General features: G+C 42.3%; 1 protein-coding gene and 1 long non-coding RNA gene across 2 annotated transcripts in view; one reads left to right on the top strand and one right to left on the bottom strand.

Annotated features, from left to right (window-relative positions):
- LOC118164277 overlaps positions 1 to 16,903 on the bottom strand; it is a 24,334-nt gene extending 7,431 nt beyond the window's left edge. Inside the window, exons 1-2 of the long non-coding RNA XR_004749405.1 lie at positions 16,689 to 16,903; positions 8,135 to 8,140 (exon numbers count right to left, since the gene is read on the bottom strand). This is a non-coding gene — a long non-coding RNA (uncharacterized LOC118164277). The remainder of the gene's footprint in view (positions 1 to 8,134; positions 8,141 to 16,688) is intronic.
- Positions 9,012 to 12,337, top strand: LOC118164272 (cytochrome c oxidase assembly protein COX20, mitochondrial). The gene is made up of 4 exons (XM_035321687.1): positions 9,012 to 9,175; positions 10,523 to 10,637; positions 10,773 to 10,836; positions 11,400 to 12,337. The coding sequence occupies exons 1-4, from the start codon at positions 9,143 to 9,145 to the stop codon at positions 11,539 to 11,541; spliced, it is 354 nt and encodes a 117-aa protein (XP_035177578.1). The 5' UTR covers positions 9,012 to 9,142; the 3' UTR covers positions 11,542 to 12,337.

Raw genomic sequence — 16,903 nt, 5'->3', positions numbered from 1 at the left:
CTGTTACTTGAGCCATTGCTGAGCTTCTCTCCAACCACTGCATTTTCCATCAACTCCTTTTAAAGGAGCATTGGAGCAAACAACACTCCAGCTCCTCCCCCTGTTCTGTCACCTCTTCGTAAAGCAGCACAACAGCAGTCTTCCACCACGGCTTTCTCCTGGGCAAAACATCTGAGCCTTCTGGGATGCCTCCTTCTCTCTAATAGGGTAGGGTGTCCAAGGCTGGTGAGGGCAGGTTGCCCAGAGCTTAGAGGCTTTGGGGAAGACTGCCATCGTGGTTGTTGTACAGGGTCCACCTTTTGGCAGGGAGACAACTAAAGACATGTTCAGCCTCCACACTGCATATGGTAAGGACAGAGGTAAACACAGCATAGGCTTTTTTATTTATTTTTTAATTGTGTACAGGGGCATGGTCCTGTGAGGTGTGGCATCTTCTGTGACATAAAGGGGCACTGTAACATCACAAATGATCCCTTCTCTGCTTGGAGACACTAAGGAACATGTGAAAATCATTACTTCTTCTAGTGAAGCCTACCGTGTTTCGTAAGTTATGTGAGGCAAACCACACAAACATCAGCTACTTTCATCTACTGATCCAGTCCCCCCTTGCCCTGAGTTACTTTCCAATGCAGCCACAGCTCCAGTATCACAAAGATCACTCAACAAGAGGCAAAACTCTGGCAAATACTCTGCTGGGAAGATGGCGGGGAGACCAGCAAAGCAACCTTCAGTAATTCTGCTCAGACTGCCCAGGTTTCTGCTCCATGCCAGCAGCCCTGACCAGCCTGACTCAAAATAGAAGTTATACAGGTCTTCTATTTTGTTCTGAGGTACCTTTCTCTCCAAATCACAGCTTTCCTAGCAGTTTGACTTACTCTGCTCAGACATGTTAGCTGGATCAGGCTGCATCAATAGGATCATATACATTGGTACTAAAAATTAAATATATGAAATGTAATCTTTCTTTCACATCAGTATTTTATGGAGAGATTCATTTACGATGATGTCCTGAAAGTGTACTTATGCAAGGAGGATGCTAGAGGCAGAAAGGATTTGTGTGAGTTTTGTCTACTCCATACTTCCAAGACGACTCTAGGCAAATGACTACAGCTTCTCTGTTTCTCTGTTCCCCCAGTCTTCACAACAGGGATCAGAGAACTTCATATCTTCTGAGAGCAACTAGGCAAAGTCCAAGAAGAAGGAAACTGCTGTTTCCTTTCTGGATACTGGCAACAGGCTGACGTTTTTTTGTTTGTTTCTGTGTGAGGAGCTCTTCAAACTGAGCTAGATCCTTAACTGAATCAGTCACGTGTGGTTCCTAATGAGCAGAGATGGAGATGGATGAGGATGAGGAATCTGCTCGAGTTCCCAAGCACCCTGCTGAAGATGTTAAGAAAGGCAATAGGAAACATTTCCTTGTGGAAAAAGCAGCAGGGGAGGTTGCAAAATATCCCTCACTGAAGGTTCTAAGGTGGACAGCAGACAAACTGCTGACAGCAATGTGGCCCGAAATTTTGGGTTTGCCCTGGGACAGGAAGCTGAACAATTCCCTTCCACACGTATTTTTCCCAAGTACATTGTGCCATTTCATGCTAACCTCGTTGTTACTGGGAGAGAGGCCACATAACAATTTCTTCTGGACAAGAAAACAGGATTTATTAAATGGTGCTGATCTGCACTGATGACATGATATGATAGCACTTGTCAAAATTCCCAGTGACTGTACCCCAACCTCTTTTCCCCCCAAAATCACTAATAACCTCAATCAGTGTGAAGCTATCAGAAGGCTACAGGGATATGGAGAGCTTAGTGTTTTGGTGAAATATTGGGGCATGCATGTTAAAATGAATTCTAGAAACTTTCCAGAAGCTGAGCTGTATTAATTATGAACAACTTAGGCTTAACCAGCATTTTATATAACTTTGAAGATTATGGACAATTTGTAGCTGATATGCCTTTAAAAATGAACTAAAATCAGTCTGTATGTCATTCTTTTTAAACAAAAAATGCATATGAATGTGAAATTAACTGAAGAAAGCAACACATGTGGATATCAGCAGTGTCAAAATTTAGTGTTTTTCTCACCTAAAATCTGCAGGAGTTAGTTCATCAATGACCTGCCTTAGCTTTGGATCTGGTGTGTTATATTCTCAAAGTCAACCTCACTTAAAAGCACATTGACAGGTGACATTATAAGGCACACCCCACACCCCTCCTAGTTAAGGAGTTGATGGTTATTGAAGTTTAAATGAAATCAAAATGCTTAAATGTTACTCCTCTGAATGCCTGGCAGCCCCAGTTTTTCTAGAGAAGATCTAATAAATAAATGGTGAGGCTGTGGGAACTGTTTCAGGTTTTGACTTAAAAATAACAGCACAATGCCTGAATTTTTTTATAGGGACTGTTCTTTCACCAGATCTTGTCAGAACAGATAATTATGCCAGTTATAGATAAAATTTTAAAGAGACATCTAATATGTTCCAAATAAATCTGAGACTTGCCTGTATTAGGTTGGAAAAAGAAACAGAGCTTTGAACAGCATGACTTTTTACATATTCATGAACAAGTATCTGAAAAGATGGTGGTTTTAAGATAAACAGCTGTATCACAACAATCATCGTGATCAACTAATTTAAAGTGTCCTCACAGGAGGTAAACAAATGTAAAACGGAAACCATAAAATATCAGCATGTACACGTCACTCCCACGAGCAGGGACGAGGTGGGAATCAGATGGAACTGACACTGTTATTCAGAATTACACTGTCATAAACCCAGGCTAGCACTCTGAAGGACCATTCATCAAAGTAAGCACTCCTCTCCCTTCCTCGTGTTAGAAATGGCCTCTCTTTTGTCTTAGAAGCACGGGATTTGATGAAGTAAGCAGTGCAGCTTTCTGCCAACACACGCTTCTCCAAAACTGGAAGAATAACTTACCACGACTGACGTTGGGCCATTTTAGCTTTAGCAGCCCAGAAAAACTCATCTATTAGACATCAATTACATCCAACTCTCTAAGAATTTTAAACAGCTTATAAGTGAAGTAATGAAGTGTCTGTTTAGTTTCTACTCTTGTTCCTGCAGAGGTACTGAGAAGGCACCAGTTTGCCACGCTAGGAAAATAAAACTGTCAGCATGGGAAGTTATGGGGAAAAAAAAGCCCTACCAGCATAAATAAAGAAAACCCTCTGCACAGATCGGCAGCCACAGCATACATGTCCATGCCCAAGAGCTCTGCAACTGAATTTACTGAGCAGCTGGCTATCTTGCTGGTGAGGATAATGGCATGGGTGAGGATAACCCTCCCCACTAAGGGTAAGAGGCTGTGAGGGCTTCCCCAGCAGCAGGGCAGTGCAGAGCGTGCACACAAACCCCACCAGTCCCCTGGGAACAATTGCCCCAGCACCCAGAGAGCTCCGGCTGCTCTACCAACCTGCAGAGCACAAACAGCTTCTGCCCTAGGCTGTCTTGCATCACGAGGTCTGTAAATTCATAGAGATTGGTGATTTTAGCCCAGCACTTGATGCTGGGAAACCAGGAGTCTCCAAAATTGAAATCAGACAGAAGGTCACAGCCCTTGGTAGCCAGTCACCAGCAGATTGACTCAGACTTGAGGCCAGCGTGGCATCAGAAAGAGAGCAAAAAGTACTGGATTCAAAAACACTAGTAACAAGTTTTTAATCTCTGATCCTTCTCAGAAAGCAGCAAAATTCTTATCATATATAGAAATATTTATATGCTAGACATTAAGTCATTCCCATCACTTAAGGATAAAAACCTTGAATCCTTGCCATGGAATCAGAGCACCATAGTGGGACACCTGAGGTGTCCGCAAATCTGCAACAACTGTTTGGAAACAATTTATTCTGCTATACTTTGATCTCTCAAATCTCAGCCTGAAGGACTAGCTGTTCTTAGGAGATCCTTCTGAAGCCATAAGTTCTCTCTTCTCTACCCATTGCCCAAGGGGCACTATTTGGTATAGCAGATCCTGCCCTGGCATACTAAAACTAGCCTTTTAGCATGATGAAAAAAGTATGCTGACACCTCTGAATCTCTTTGTGTATTTTGTATGGCAGCTGTCTTAAAAGTACACTTTACAGTTGTTTCCAGTGGAACAAAGCACTCTGCATCTGGCATGACTACCAGAGGACAGTCAAGTCACCAGGCAAGGTGAGGATAAGCCAGTGAAGAGTACTCCAAAATGTCTGGTGCTTTATTACAAAATTGGAAACAAAACCCAGAAACCCTTACTTCCCACCCCCACCTCCTCCCCCCCAAAACAAACAAACAAAAAATCTACCTGATGCTTTTTTTTAAAAAAAAGGCATCATTTCTGAACGTTTCCCAGTTGTCTGAGTGTCCCCTTTGACATGCTCTGCTCCTCAGAACCAGCCTATCTCCCTGTATAGAGCTCATTATACACCTAATTTAACAGCATGTTGCATACAAAACACAGCGTCAAAGCAGCTCCTGAACACCACTTCTCTCCTCTTACCCTTTGGTTCAGTGATGTTACTATATTCTAGCACTGTCTGTGTTAAAAACGAACCAGTTGCCAAGACCTTAATGTATTCATGCAATAAGAAGGTTTTTTCCCTTCTCCAGGCTTTAATCTCAGCAAAAATTAAAGAGCCACAGTGATTAATGCAAAAAGTAACTTTAGCTAGTGTTGGATATATAGGGAAAAGTGTAAGGACAGGAAAAGCACGTAGTAATACTTACTCACAATGCCCTAGCACTTGTGGTGAGGGAATTCTTAACCCTGAGAGGGTGCCTGAGTATTTAACAGCCTTTGATAGATTTTCTTTTCCTCTGAATTTTGCAGTGCTGTTTAAATAGCTTATTTCTACATAAATTTCTTAGTGGCGTAACTCTATTCAGTTTGTTATGAATTTTCAGAAACCACATCCCAAAAGAAACAATTACCATACAAATATCTTATTAGTTCTAGTCTTCAGTTTCTCTGAGGAATTAATAAAGATTAAACCTGACACATTCATATGACAGACATGGAACACGAGGCTTAGAGTTCATAATAATACCTCTCCACGCTATTCCTGATGGAAACCTCAGGACAGCTACTCTAGTTTGAAAAAATTAAGATGTGAAATGTTCCTGGGAATCTTTGGCAGGAACAAAGGCAGCAATACTATGATTTGGAGGACCTGAATACATAATGTTCGCAGGTTCACAACTGTGACAAAATACAGTTTTGAATGAAAAGGACGATGATTTCACTGGTAGAGAAATATGAAATGTAACATATTTATATATATATATATAAAAAATACCAAAAAAAAAAAAAAGTCGCATGACCAAAATACGGCAGATTTCTGAAATAATTCATTTTCTGCAAATTGATCAATTGTTGGGATAGGTGATCTAAAGTCTATTAGAGTACCTCTTTAATTATCTGTTAATATAATTTCAATCTAATTGCAATTAGAAAAAAGATTGCTGAGAGAAGCTGGGGAATCCCTGCCTGTGGAAGTGTTTTGAAAAACTTAGACAAGTTTGTCAGGAATGAGACAGCATGAGTAAAGTAGCTGTGGGACAAAGGAATGGACTAGCAAACCCCTCGTGTTCCCCTCCACGCTCCTACTCCTATAACCCCATGATTACTAGGTCATCATTACACAGATTTGTTTCAGAAGTACCATACATCTCCTAAAGTCTTCAATTTCAGAAAATATATTCTAGGTCTTAAAAGGCTGCAACGTAAAAAGAGACGGACCAAAACCAGACAATTAAATACTACCATCATCTGCGTGAAGGAGATATCAATGTCTTACAAGAAAGCTGAGTGTCTTTCTGTATTCACCAATAATAAATTTAAGACATGCTTTATAAGCAAAATAGAAAACATTTTCATTTTATGAAAGATGTTGTTTAATTAGGAAAATGTTGGTTCTGTTTTTAGTCAGATGCATCCTTAAGACCAGTTGCTACCAGTAAGTCAGGAAATTCTAAATGTAGCTCGACCTCTAACAGGTTAACTGAAATTATAACTGATAAGGCTTTATATGTCTTTTTTAATATAACTGCCTTGTTCTTTTTGAACCATATACTTGAGTAAGATTAAAAGATCTGTCAGAAGAAATAAAGCCATAGAAGCCTGCCTTCATTTCCTTGGCTTTTAGAGTAGTATGTTGAATTAACACCTCATGTAGTAGCTAGATCATTTGTACAGAAAGATCATTTGTACAGGTAGCGAGGAGCATTGGAACACTACTCAGCGCTGCTGTGGCCTCACCTCGAGTACTGTGTGCTGATTTTTTATACCACAGTGTAAGAAAGACATACAAATAGTAGAGAGTGTCCAAAGGAGGTCTAAAAAGATGGTGAAGGATCAGGAGGGGAAGACACATGAGGAGTGGCTGAGGTCCCTGGGTTTGCTCAGCCCCGAGCAGAGCAGGCTGAGGGGAGGCCTCATGGCGGCCTGCAGCTCCCTCACGAGGGGAGCGGAGGGGCAGGCGCTGAGCTCTGCTCTCTGGGGACAGCGACAGGACCCGAGGGAACGGCATGGAGCTGGGACAGGGGAGGGTCAGGCTGGGGGTTAGGGAAAGGTTCTGCACCCAGAGGTGGTCGGGCACTGGGACAGGCTCCCCAGGGCAGAGGTCACAGCACCAAGCTGGCAGAGTTCAAGAAGCGTTTGGACAGTGCTGTCAGACACAGGGTCTGATTTTCAAGTGGTCCTGTGTGGAGCCACGACTTGAACTCAATGACCTTTGCGGGTCCTTTCCCACTCAAGATATTCTATGATTATACGATTCTGTGTTAGTCAAAGTCAACCTATGGAAATGATCAGCAAAGCCAGCCCGGAATAAAACTGGCTTACAATTGAGCCTTAATTTGCATTAGTATTAATGCTGGAATAAAAAAGGCAATTTGTTTTAATTGCATGAGCGTGGTTCCCGACTGCGTTGGCAGCAGCAGCCTGCACACACTCCTCGTGCCTTCTCCCACAGGGAGCAGTTACTCTGACATAACCTGCTGGACGGTATCTCTACAACCATCATAGTAAATATTTACCACCACAAAACCATCAAAATACATAACTCCTACACAACTACATCCAGTAATATGATGTCCTCCTTCTGAAGGACAAACATTCTTATGAAAACCAAGGACATGAATGGAATAACCATCCTCTTTCCTGACTTCTGGCAATGTTAAGTAACCCTTGCTCTCATGGCTTACAACGTGGCACTTGGCCACCACAGGCAATTGCTTGACTTCTTTTTAAGCAGCTCCAAGCTGACCATGAAGACAGATAAAAAGTCCTGCAACATTTGTTTCAAGGCATGCCTCCACCACTATCCCAGGAATCTGCCAGCCTGCTACCTACCAAGCAATGCCTGTAACAGGGCAACTTCTCGAGGCACTTAGCTGCACTCAGAAGAGCAAACGTGTGTCTCCTCTCATGTTCAACGATGACAAGACTGCATGTAGGTTCAGACCCCTTGAGAAAGTGCTCAGCATGATGAAGGAAATTTGCACTGAAGTCAGCAATCCAACAACAATACGATTCTTCCATTCTTCTTTTTTTCTTCAAAATAACTTCTGCAGGCCAGGCCACATCACCACCAGGAAACGCAGTATCTACTTTTTACCATTTTGGCCCTATTAGTCTCAGACATATTAGCACACTCCTGGGATTTCTTACTATACTCCTCCATGTTTGTGGTTGTGCAATAAAATGCAATTACATGGTGTTTTTTTAAAGCTAACTAAAACAAAAACATACATTACAAATTCCAATAAGAGATTATGCCGATAATTTTGTTTCCACATTTTATTATGGTAAATGTCCTATGTTTTTCATACATAATACACATTAGCTTCAAAAAGATTAGATACTCACAATTCCAGCTATGTTTACTGATTTTTTTTAAATTGTAAATGTATTGGATTGGTTTGCTCCATGAATTCTGAACATTGCTTTATCATCTTTGCAGTCTTTAGCGGCAATCAGATTTGGGACTGGTGGGAAGGACTGAGACTTGTTTCTCATCTATTAAAGATTTCAAATAACCTATGCAGATGTAGACCAGTGCTTCTCAACTAGCAATATATCAAAATCAGTTCCGTGTAACAGTGCATTTTTTCCAGAATCCTGAAAACTCTTAAACATAGAACTCAAATAAACTTAAAATCTGGTGAGTTCAGAAGACTGCATAGAATTCAGCATAGAATTAAAACATCCAAAATAACATTTTAAAAGGTCTGAATATATCTAATTCCTCCTTGGGAACAATTTGTTTCAGGACTTTGTCTTTTAAATCAAAGAGCAATACCACACATCTCTCGTCCTTGTTTTTCTTTGTTGCTGCGATGTGAAAGGTCCTAAATTGAACCTAGCTGGGAAATTACTACTTCGGAGCTAGAAACTTGTTTTCTTTCAGCAAAATGTATTTTTGCAGCACGCCAGAACTATAAAACTCCGTCCTGAGTCAGTTAGCACCATCTACCTCTTCAGATTTGTCTCCAGGTAAAATTTAATGTCCAAGATACCATTTCCAGTGTGCAGACCTGATTTACCACAGGGCACCCCCGTAAACGCACTAGTATTTTTTGTCTCCTTTGGCTGTAGATATCCCAAAGAGGACCACTTTCAAAAGCACTTCCTTGAAGAATACTTCACCCCCCCGCCACCAGCATATGTTTCTCCCAGCGGCGGGTCATTTTCCCGCGTCCTTTCAGGCGTTTACGAACGCGTTTCAGGGGGTGGCCCAGGCGGTAGGGGCGGCAGGACCACCAGGTGACAGGGGGGGGGCCTCTTCCAGCCCTACCGATTCCGCCATGGCTCCCTCCGCTCCCTCCCCTCCCTCCCCGCTGCGCGCCCTCGCGCCTGCGCCTCCCCCTCCCGCGACGTGCGGGCGCGCGCGCGCACCCAGGCGCACGCGCGCGCGCGCGCGCCCTCGCGCCGTGACCCATTTCGGCGAACAAAGGATTTCGCTGGAAGCTCGGCCCGGCACCTAAAATGGCGCCGGCGCCTCCCCCCCCGCCCCTCGCCCCCCTCCCCTCCGCGCGGGCACCACCGAGACGGGGCGGGCCGCGCCGGCCAGAGCGGCCCCTCGCCGCGCCCTCTCTAGGCGCGTCCCTTCCCCGTCTCGGTGGTGCGCGGGCGCTGTCGCGTCATGGCGGGCGAGGGCGGCTCTGAGGAGGGGAAGGTAATGGCGGCGCGGCGCCCGGCTGCGTGCGGGCGGCCGGGTTTTTTCTCTCCGTATCTCTTTTATTTTATTTTATTTTTATTTCCACGCACTCCTCCACAGGGCTTTCTCTTTGGGGCTGAAACGCTGTCGTGACCCTCGAGCCTTCTTAGCAGCCGTAGCGGTGGTTGGAGTCGTAACGGGCGATTTCACGTGTAGCAGCAGGTGAAAGCCTATTTTAAAAGGGCGCATCATAGGTGTAGCATGGGCATCTTCGCCAACAGCGGCGGCGCATCGGATGGCTTCCTCCATGAGAGAGTGCTTGAAATTGTTAGGAGATTAGGGCGGAGCTTTTTGTCTCACTTGCACGAAGGGATTGTGTGGAAACAGCTGACAGCATGGATAAAATTATTGGTGGGGGTTTCCTTACTTGCAAATCCAGCTGTAGTCGAAGGCTTGCCACCCCTCGTACGCTGTTGGCATCGTTCACGGTGACTTCCCTCCAAGTTGCCCACCCTTAGTGGATGGTTTATTGTGGTATCCCATCTTTAAAATCCACTTTGTCCAACTACCAAAAGCAGTTTAAAGTCATTGTTAATGATTTTAGCTGGTACTGTTGTACGTGCAGTGTTTAATGGTATTTAATGGCTTGAAGTCAATGGGATGGTTGAAGACAGAATTATTGCACCATCGCTAACATGAATTAGGAGGAAGAAGAGCAGATTTATTGCTGTTCAGGCACCTTCACTCTGACCATTTTGTTTTGAGGCCTGTATGTGTGTAGTTTTCCATTCCTGCTTGTGATGCCAATGTGCACTTGCACGGTTCTCTGGTACTAGCAGCTTCTCCAGTAACTTCTTTCACTTTTTTTTTTTTTTTTTTTTTTTTTAAATTGTCTTTTCAGATATTAAAATTACAAGGCATAACCTTACCTGGTTGATTGTAACCTCGCCTGTTACACAACCGGATGTATGTTGGTTTTGAACAAAGGAACTGGGCTCCTCAGGGTTTTCTCCCTGCCTTTTTTGGTGGAATGTAGAGGAAGAAATTAAATAATCTTCAATAGGAAGGATAGAAGAGCTATACACCACCAGGTTTATACAAAATGATGTTGCCTGAATCAATTGCTAACTCATTTAAAGCAGTTCTTGATGCAGCTGTGCATATTCGTTATGTATGGTCATCTTTTGCTCAAATATAAATCGAGTTTGCTCCAATACATGCATATTCCTGGGAGTAGGAAATCATCCAGTTTTTATTGTTGACTACTAAGATGAGTCAGTCTTACGGTGAAACTGGCTACTTCTACAAAAGTAGTTTTTAATTCATATTTTAATGTGTTGCTTTTGTTTTTTTTTTTCCTTGCAGTCCTTTAAACTCCTAGGATTTATTGATGTTAAAAACGTCCCATGTGCACGAGAATCAGTGCTCTATGGCTCAGTGGGATCTTTAGTTGTGGGTCTTGGACACTTTTTAGCAACCAGTAAGTACTTATTCGTTTTCTTTCTTTTTATGTGTTATTTGTAAAGAGAAATTCATTCTTAATTTCTATTAAGCTTTATTAATGGGAAGTCACCCATTTTTTTTCCTCTAATTTTTTGGAGCATTTTTGTTTCAGGTAGAGTTAAAAGATCCTGTGACTTTGCAGTCGGTGGCTTTATTTGCACAATGTTAGGATACTGGTATGTAAAATGCTTTTTGAATTTTGACAGACCTACCTTGGCTGCTTTTGTGTGACCTTTCATATTGTTTTTGAAACTCCATAAATGACTTGCCTAGCTAACTGTCCTCTTCCTTCTCCCCAAAATCATTTTTAGGGGAAAAGAGTTATATGCCTTTGGATCTTTATTTTCATGTATTTAAAAACAAACAACAACAAAAAATAACTTAATCATTTCTTGAATTCTCATAGATCAGACCATCCAGTTCCTTCCTTCCTTCCTGCCGCCATTCTTCTGCCCTAATTATAAAGGCAGCCTATTAAACGTTCACGACGTTAAGATCCAAATTATAAAAGTGAGCGTTCTCCATTGGAATTGTATATCCTGCTCCTCAGTAGGAGCTGCCTAATGTTGGCCTTAAAGAAATAGCAGGTACCCTAGTATTTTCATTATGCGTTATTTCATAGTGAATTTTACTAACATTATTGCATATAATTTCAAAATTTCAACTGGCTGAATAACTCTGAGTTGGTAATGTCACACATGTAAAGCAGGGAATCTTGTTTTCTTTTTGTCTCCTCTAGGTTTTACTGCAGGTACAATCTAGCCAAACACAGGATCCGGCAACGAATGCTTAAAGAAGGAATGAGAAACAAAATTTTATTTGAAGGCAGTTCTTTTGATCCAGAAAAAAAACAAACTGACAGTGAAAGAAGCAATTCATAGTCTGCTCTAGAAGAATCTGTGGGCTAATACAGCTTTGGGAGAAGGTGGTCCAAAAATGGTGGTGTTCCCTGTAAACGTGTGAGGTAACTGATAAGTCATGCTGATTTTCCTAGAAAATTCAAGTAAGAAATTCAGTGTTAAATCAGTATACAGGCCTTTCTTTGTTTCGTGTATGTATGTGTATGACTATATACACGGTCAGGAATGACCTCCGTGCTTTTGGCTTGTTAAACATTTGGGAACTGATGTGGTCTGCTGCAGGGTCTTGGAGGATTAATGACAGCATTTTGGGACTGCTTTCACTTTATTATAAACAGAATGGTTCATTTTAGCAAAGTTGTAATTACGTCTTATTTAAATACAGGAAAATATTTTCATCAGCCTTTCTCTGAGTAAATGCATCTTTCAGTGCTGCTGGTAAGTGTGCTGTTTGTAAAACAGGAGTATTTAAACAGTCAGTGAATGCTTTGCCTGTGCAAGGTGGATATCAGTCGCTTTTGTAAGATTTCAGCTGCAGAGCAGTGGGCAACTTCAAATAATCTACATATGCTGTGAACTTCCATCTGTGTCCGTGCAAAACGAAGAATAAAACCACACTTCAGGAGGAGTCTCAGGTATTTGTGTAATATCTTTTGACCTGATTAAAAGTCTTCTCTTTGAGGCCTTCCCTTAACAACTGCTGGAATAATAGTTATATTACTTACAAGGAGTAACGGTAAGCAGTTCATTGAAAAAGGCATGTTCTATTAATATGTTTCACTGTAAATCTTAAGATAAAGAATATAGCTATATACTTTAAAGGAAACATTGTTTTATTGGGAGATAGTGTTAGATCTAATTGCATATAGGCAAAAAGATGAATGTTGGCATAGTATTCCTTTGCTTGTATGCTTCTGTCTACACCAGTGAGAATGTATTTATGCTTTTTACAAAATGATTTACAGTACATCATGTTATAAGCACCTTTTTGGTCTAAAATCATTCACCGAGCAAAAATAGTACCCTCTGCTTGGTCTGAGGGAGTTTGTGATCTGTTGGTGGTGGGGGTATGTGGGGAGGTCCAGATGTAAACACCAGCATTGCTCTACTTAATTTTGAAATATGCTTGAGAGCACTAAACAAGCATGCTGTTTACACTCTCTGTCCTCGCTGGAAAATTCAGGCTCAGAATTTAACTGACAGCTAGCTCTATTTCACAAGATAAAATGTTTTCCCTTGGTTTATGCTAGGAGGTGAAGAGGAGAGAGAAGCTCCCTCTCTTTGGATTGTGTAGGAGGCGTTGCCTCATGAAGCCCTTTGAGTGGCAGCGGGAAACTGAGCGAGCCATGAGCAAGTACTTAGCAAGCTCCTATTTTAATACATGGTTGAGTTCTTTCCTATCTGACATAAGAAAAGGAGCTGCAACCTAAGCAGGGGTCTTTTGGCTGTGAGGCCATAGTTCAATGGGGGAGTTCAGAAAACAGAAGCATTCGGGTGAAAATCAGGTAAGTTACTGAGAAAAGAACATGGCTTTGTGCTGACAGGAAAGAAGACGGCATGCATGTAAGGGCATCCTTGAAAATGCGTAAGTACAGTGACCACAACGAGGGGAAAACGACAGGATTAATTTCTCTACAGCGTTAATTGGCTGTTGTTTTAGGCTACTGTGTTTAAGAACATTAGCTCAATAGCAGCTTAACGACAGTATTAGTGATTCTGGCCAATAACAATCAAATTCTAGGTGTATCCGACCACTTAAATCATCAGTCTAACACTGCCTCCCTGTACAAAACATAAAATGAGTATGCCAAACGTTAACAGAAAAATGGGGAAAGAGGTAATATGCAGGCAGGCTGGCCAACCCGTTTGATTTTCGTTATTTAAAAATCAAGGTAAAATTGAGCCAACCAAAAGTCAGAACCTTTGTGGAATGGGAAGTGTGGGGGGGAGGAATCGGTGAGCAGGACTCAGCTGGCAGGAAAGGGGAGGGTCAGCAATAGCAGAGGAAAGAATGCAGATAGTTTAACATGGCACAAAAAAAGTCTGACAGCTCTTCAAGAGTGCCAGCTACAGCTGCTTCTGCATCCGCCATGGAAAGTGGATTGAAAGTGACTGATGGGTGACAAACGTCCGCTGAAAGGATAAGCAGCTTCGTGAGGGGCAGGACAAAACCCCAAAATCTCTATTAGCTGTGGTAAATTAAGGTAAATACACAAGAGAATAAAGACTGTGGTAACTCAGCAGAAGTAATTTTCATGTTCAAAAACAAAGTACTATTTCTTAAATTAGTGAGCTGTATTCTTATTAATACTTTTTTTTTTCTTAGTTAAGTCATTCATAGAAATACGTATCATGTGCCTCTGTTTTATTATTGGACTTTATATCTCTGTTGCTGCTAGTGAGAGATGTGATAGCTCTTGTTTTATCAAGGTTCAAAATACTCCTCAGATTAATAGATAGCTAGCACAGAAGAGAAATAGCAATACTGAACATGTTTTTCTGCACTCTGAATGAGCCTGAAAAAGGAGAGAATGAAGTGTAACACCTTTAAACTTAGAGACCACTGGAAAAAATCCTCTTTATTGCACTGGCAGTTACCTTATTTGGTCACTAAACTGTGACTGACCAGAACACATTTTTTTGATCTCTGAAGTAAATAAAATTCTCCCTACTTTAAACCAATCTAAAACACCACCAGAGTAAACAAATGGGTTTGTGGCACCTTGCTCCCTTCCACACCTGAGTCTCCCCACTCCCAGCAGTACTGATCCTCTGGGAGAAGGGCGTTTGCCAGCTCTCCTCCGGCAGCAGTACACTCGGCACACCGCACAAGGGGGGGACATCCTCCAAGCCTGTCAGGCACAAAGTCTCCGTCCAGGCACCAGGCAGAAATGTGGCAATCTAAGGTTAATTGCCAACTCTGTTATTGGAGGTGTGTGTGATCAGATTGCCTCTGCTCTGCAGAACCTTCTGCTATACCAAATGTAACGTTTCAGCCATCAACGGTTGTGACAGGCTCAGAACCTAAATTTTTAAGTTGACAGCAGAGGCAATTAAGACTGTTCCCCCAAACTTGTCAGTTGCATCTTAACCCAAGCAGAGATTTTTAGATGTTGGCTTTGCTTTCTTGCTTCATTTTGTAGGCTTCCAGGCTATTTTGTGTATTACCACCCAACCCAAGTCCTGAAGTGTTAAAAAGGAAAGTTCACCTGTCATTCATAAATGAGTCTGGCTTTTGGTGGGGTGATTTCTTTTTAGGGGGGAAGTACATTGGCTATTTCTGGTGTTAGCAACACAGCTAACAATGGAGCACTGTGTGAACTTGGTTGTAATGAGTTCCCAAGTGAAAGAATTAGCTTAGTACATTAATTTCCATGCTTCCTTCATTCCTGTATTCAGGATTTTTGGTCAAAACTTTGTTCATGAGCTTGGTGATTATTAGGGAAATTTTGAAGCAAATACAGTAAAGTTACCGTGAAAAATTGGTCAGAACAAGGTACTTAGAGCATGTTCAGAAGATGAAGATGGCAGGCTTTTGATCAATTTCTTTGAATTTGAAGAACCAAGAATAAATATGTCAGAAGTAGAGCTGAGTTCTGGTTAATGTGACTGAAACATGATGCTCCGCACGTACAGTTGGTGAACCTTCCGAGGGGGCAGGGGAACAGGTGGATGAAGAGAAGAGAAAGTAGAGACATGGATGAGGTGATGAGAGTAAAATGGAGACTCATGGCTAGTAAAACCCTAACTAAAACAGTTCTTAAGCCCCTAACGTTGCCATGCACTTTCTGTATTTTTTCTGTATGCGGTTCATAGTTTCCCCAAGAACAGTCCAGCAGAGGGTCTGCCTGCTGCTGTGTGAGTAGGTCACAGTAGCCCCATGTCTTGTGTAAAGATTGAGAGCACTCCTGTTCTGGGTGCTGAGGAGGGTAGTTTAACCCTTCCAGCTTCTGTCATCTGTCATGAGCAAGAGAGGGGCACAGCCCTCAACTTTTCTGGACATGCCAGGAGCCTGCTGGGAGTACATCGAATTTACCCTGGGCGCAGACCGTTACCATTACGGAGCTCTTTCTCTTTAGACTGGCCATGCACCAGTAATGCACAGACTGTACATTGTGGTGATGTATGTAACAAAACCAGAGAATCCCCTTCTGGAATCCCCTTCTGTCTTCATGCTCTGAATAGAATGAAATACATTCTTTATTTTTTAAGCTTATCAAATGCTGTTTCAAGGAGCAGCCATGTGCCCTCAGCCAACATGGATTCTCTTCCCCAGATTGTGATGTCTCCATTGATGACAAACAGCTCGTGATCAACTCCAGTGATCACGGTGTGTATTTATCTACAAGAAGTCCTGGCCTACAAGGCCATGTAGACATGCATGACAGGCTTTGGGGGTTCACCTACAAGCTTTATAACTCTGGCTAATAGTCATGTTTTTCATTATCTGGATCAAGAGTTCTTACCACGTTTACTTTTGGCGGGCAGTCAAATCCAGTGAGAGATCTTTCTCTACCCCCTCATCACTCATGCTATGCACAGATGCTGTGGAAACAGGGTGAGATCCACTTGACCTCTTTGCCTATGGCTGCTGCTTCTAAGCAAATTCAGTCAGGAGCCCACAACCCCAGCCACCAGCATATTTTGGGTATGTTACTTTCTTTTTTTTTTTTAAAAAAAAAAAAAAGGTACCATCCCCTCCCAGTCAAGAAACACTCAGGCTCTGGATGAAATTGTAGCAATATCAGTGAAGGTGTAAAGTTGATAAGTGATTTATTATTGGGCGGAGACAGTATCACAAACAGCTGCGGCAGTTCTTCAGATCCACCATAGAGCAAAATTTTCCAACAGCCAGTTCCTCGATAAAGAGGAGATTCTCTGTTCAGGCACCCTAACGAAATCTGCAACTGCCAGTGATTATTACTTGCTTTGCTTACAGCATATTCATCCAGCATCTGAAGCCCTTGAGGGTCATCCTGAGGCAACGCTGGAAGACTATGACTAGAACTTGTTTTACTTGGTTTCTTAGATCTGATAGTATCTAAATGCAATGTTCTTTAGTAACCCTCTACTCGAACTCCCGGATAAAAAGAGCTCAGCTCTTTCTTCCTAAACATCAGAATGTCCCTTCAAACCACTGCCACGGAGGGCTTTGTACTCCCGCTAACAAGCAGGATGGGCTTTTCAACCAGAAACCCATTCACTGTTTCTAGTCATCACTATTCATTCTTCTGGGAACACCATGCTTTGGCTTGTATGCCTCTACCACCCACGTGTGTGTTCTTGAGATCTCCACCTAAAACAGTCGATGACTCAGGTGGTCTTTTTCTCCACGTTCCCCCCGGTACAAGGGAAGGAATCCACGCGTTCAGGATGTGGCAGA

Source organism: Oxyura jamaicensis, chromosome 3, assembly GCF_011077185.1.
Source record: "Oxyura jamaicensis isolate SHBP4307 breed ruddy duck chromosome 3, BPBGC_Ojam_1.0, whole genome shotgun sequence".
Classification (NCBI taxonomy): domain Eukaryota; kingdom Metazoa; phylum Chordata; class Aves; order Anseriformes; family Anatidae; genus Oxyura; species Oxyura jamaicensis.
This window is presented reverse-complemented; position numbering and strand designations above follow the sequence as displayed.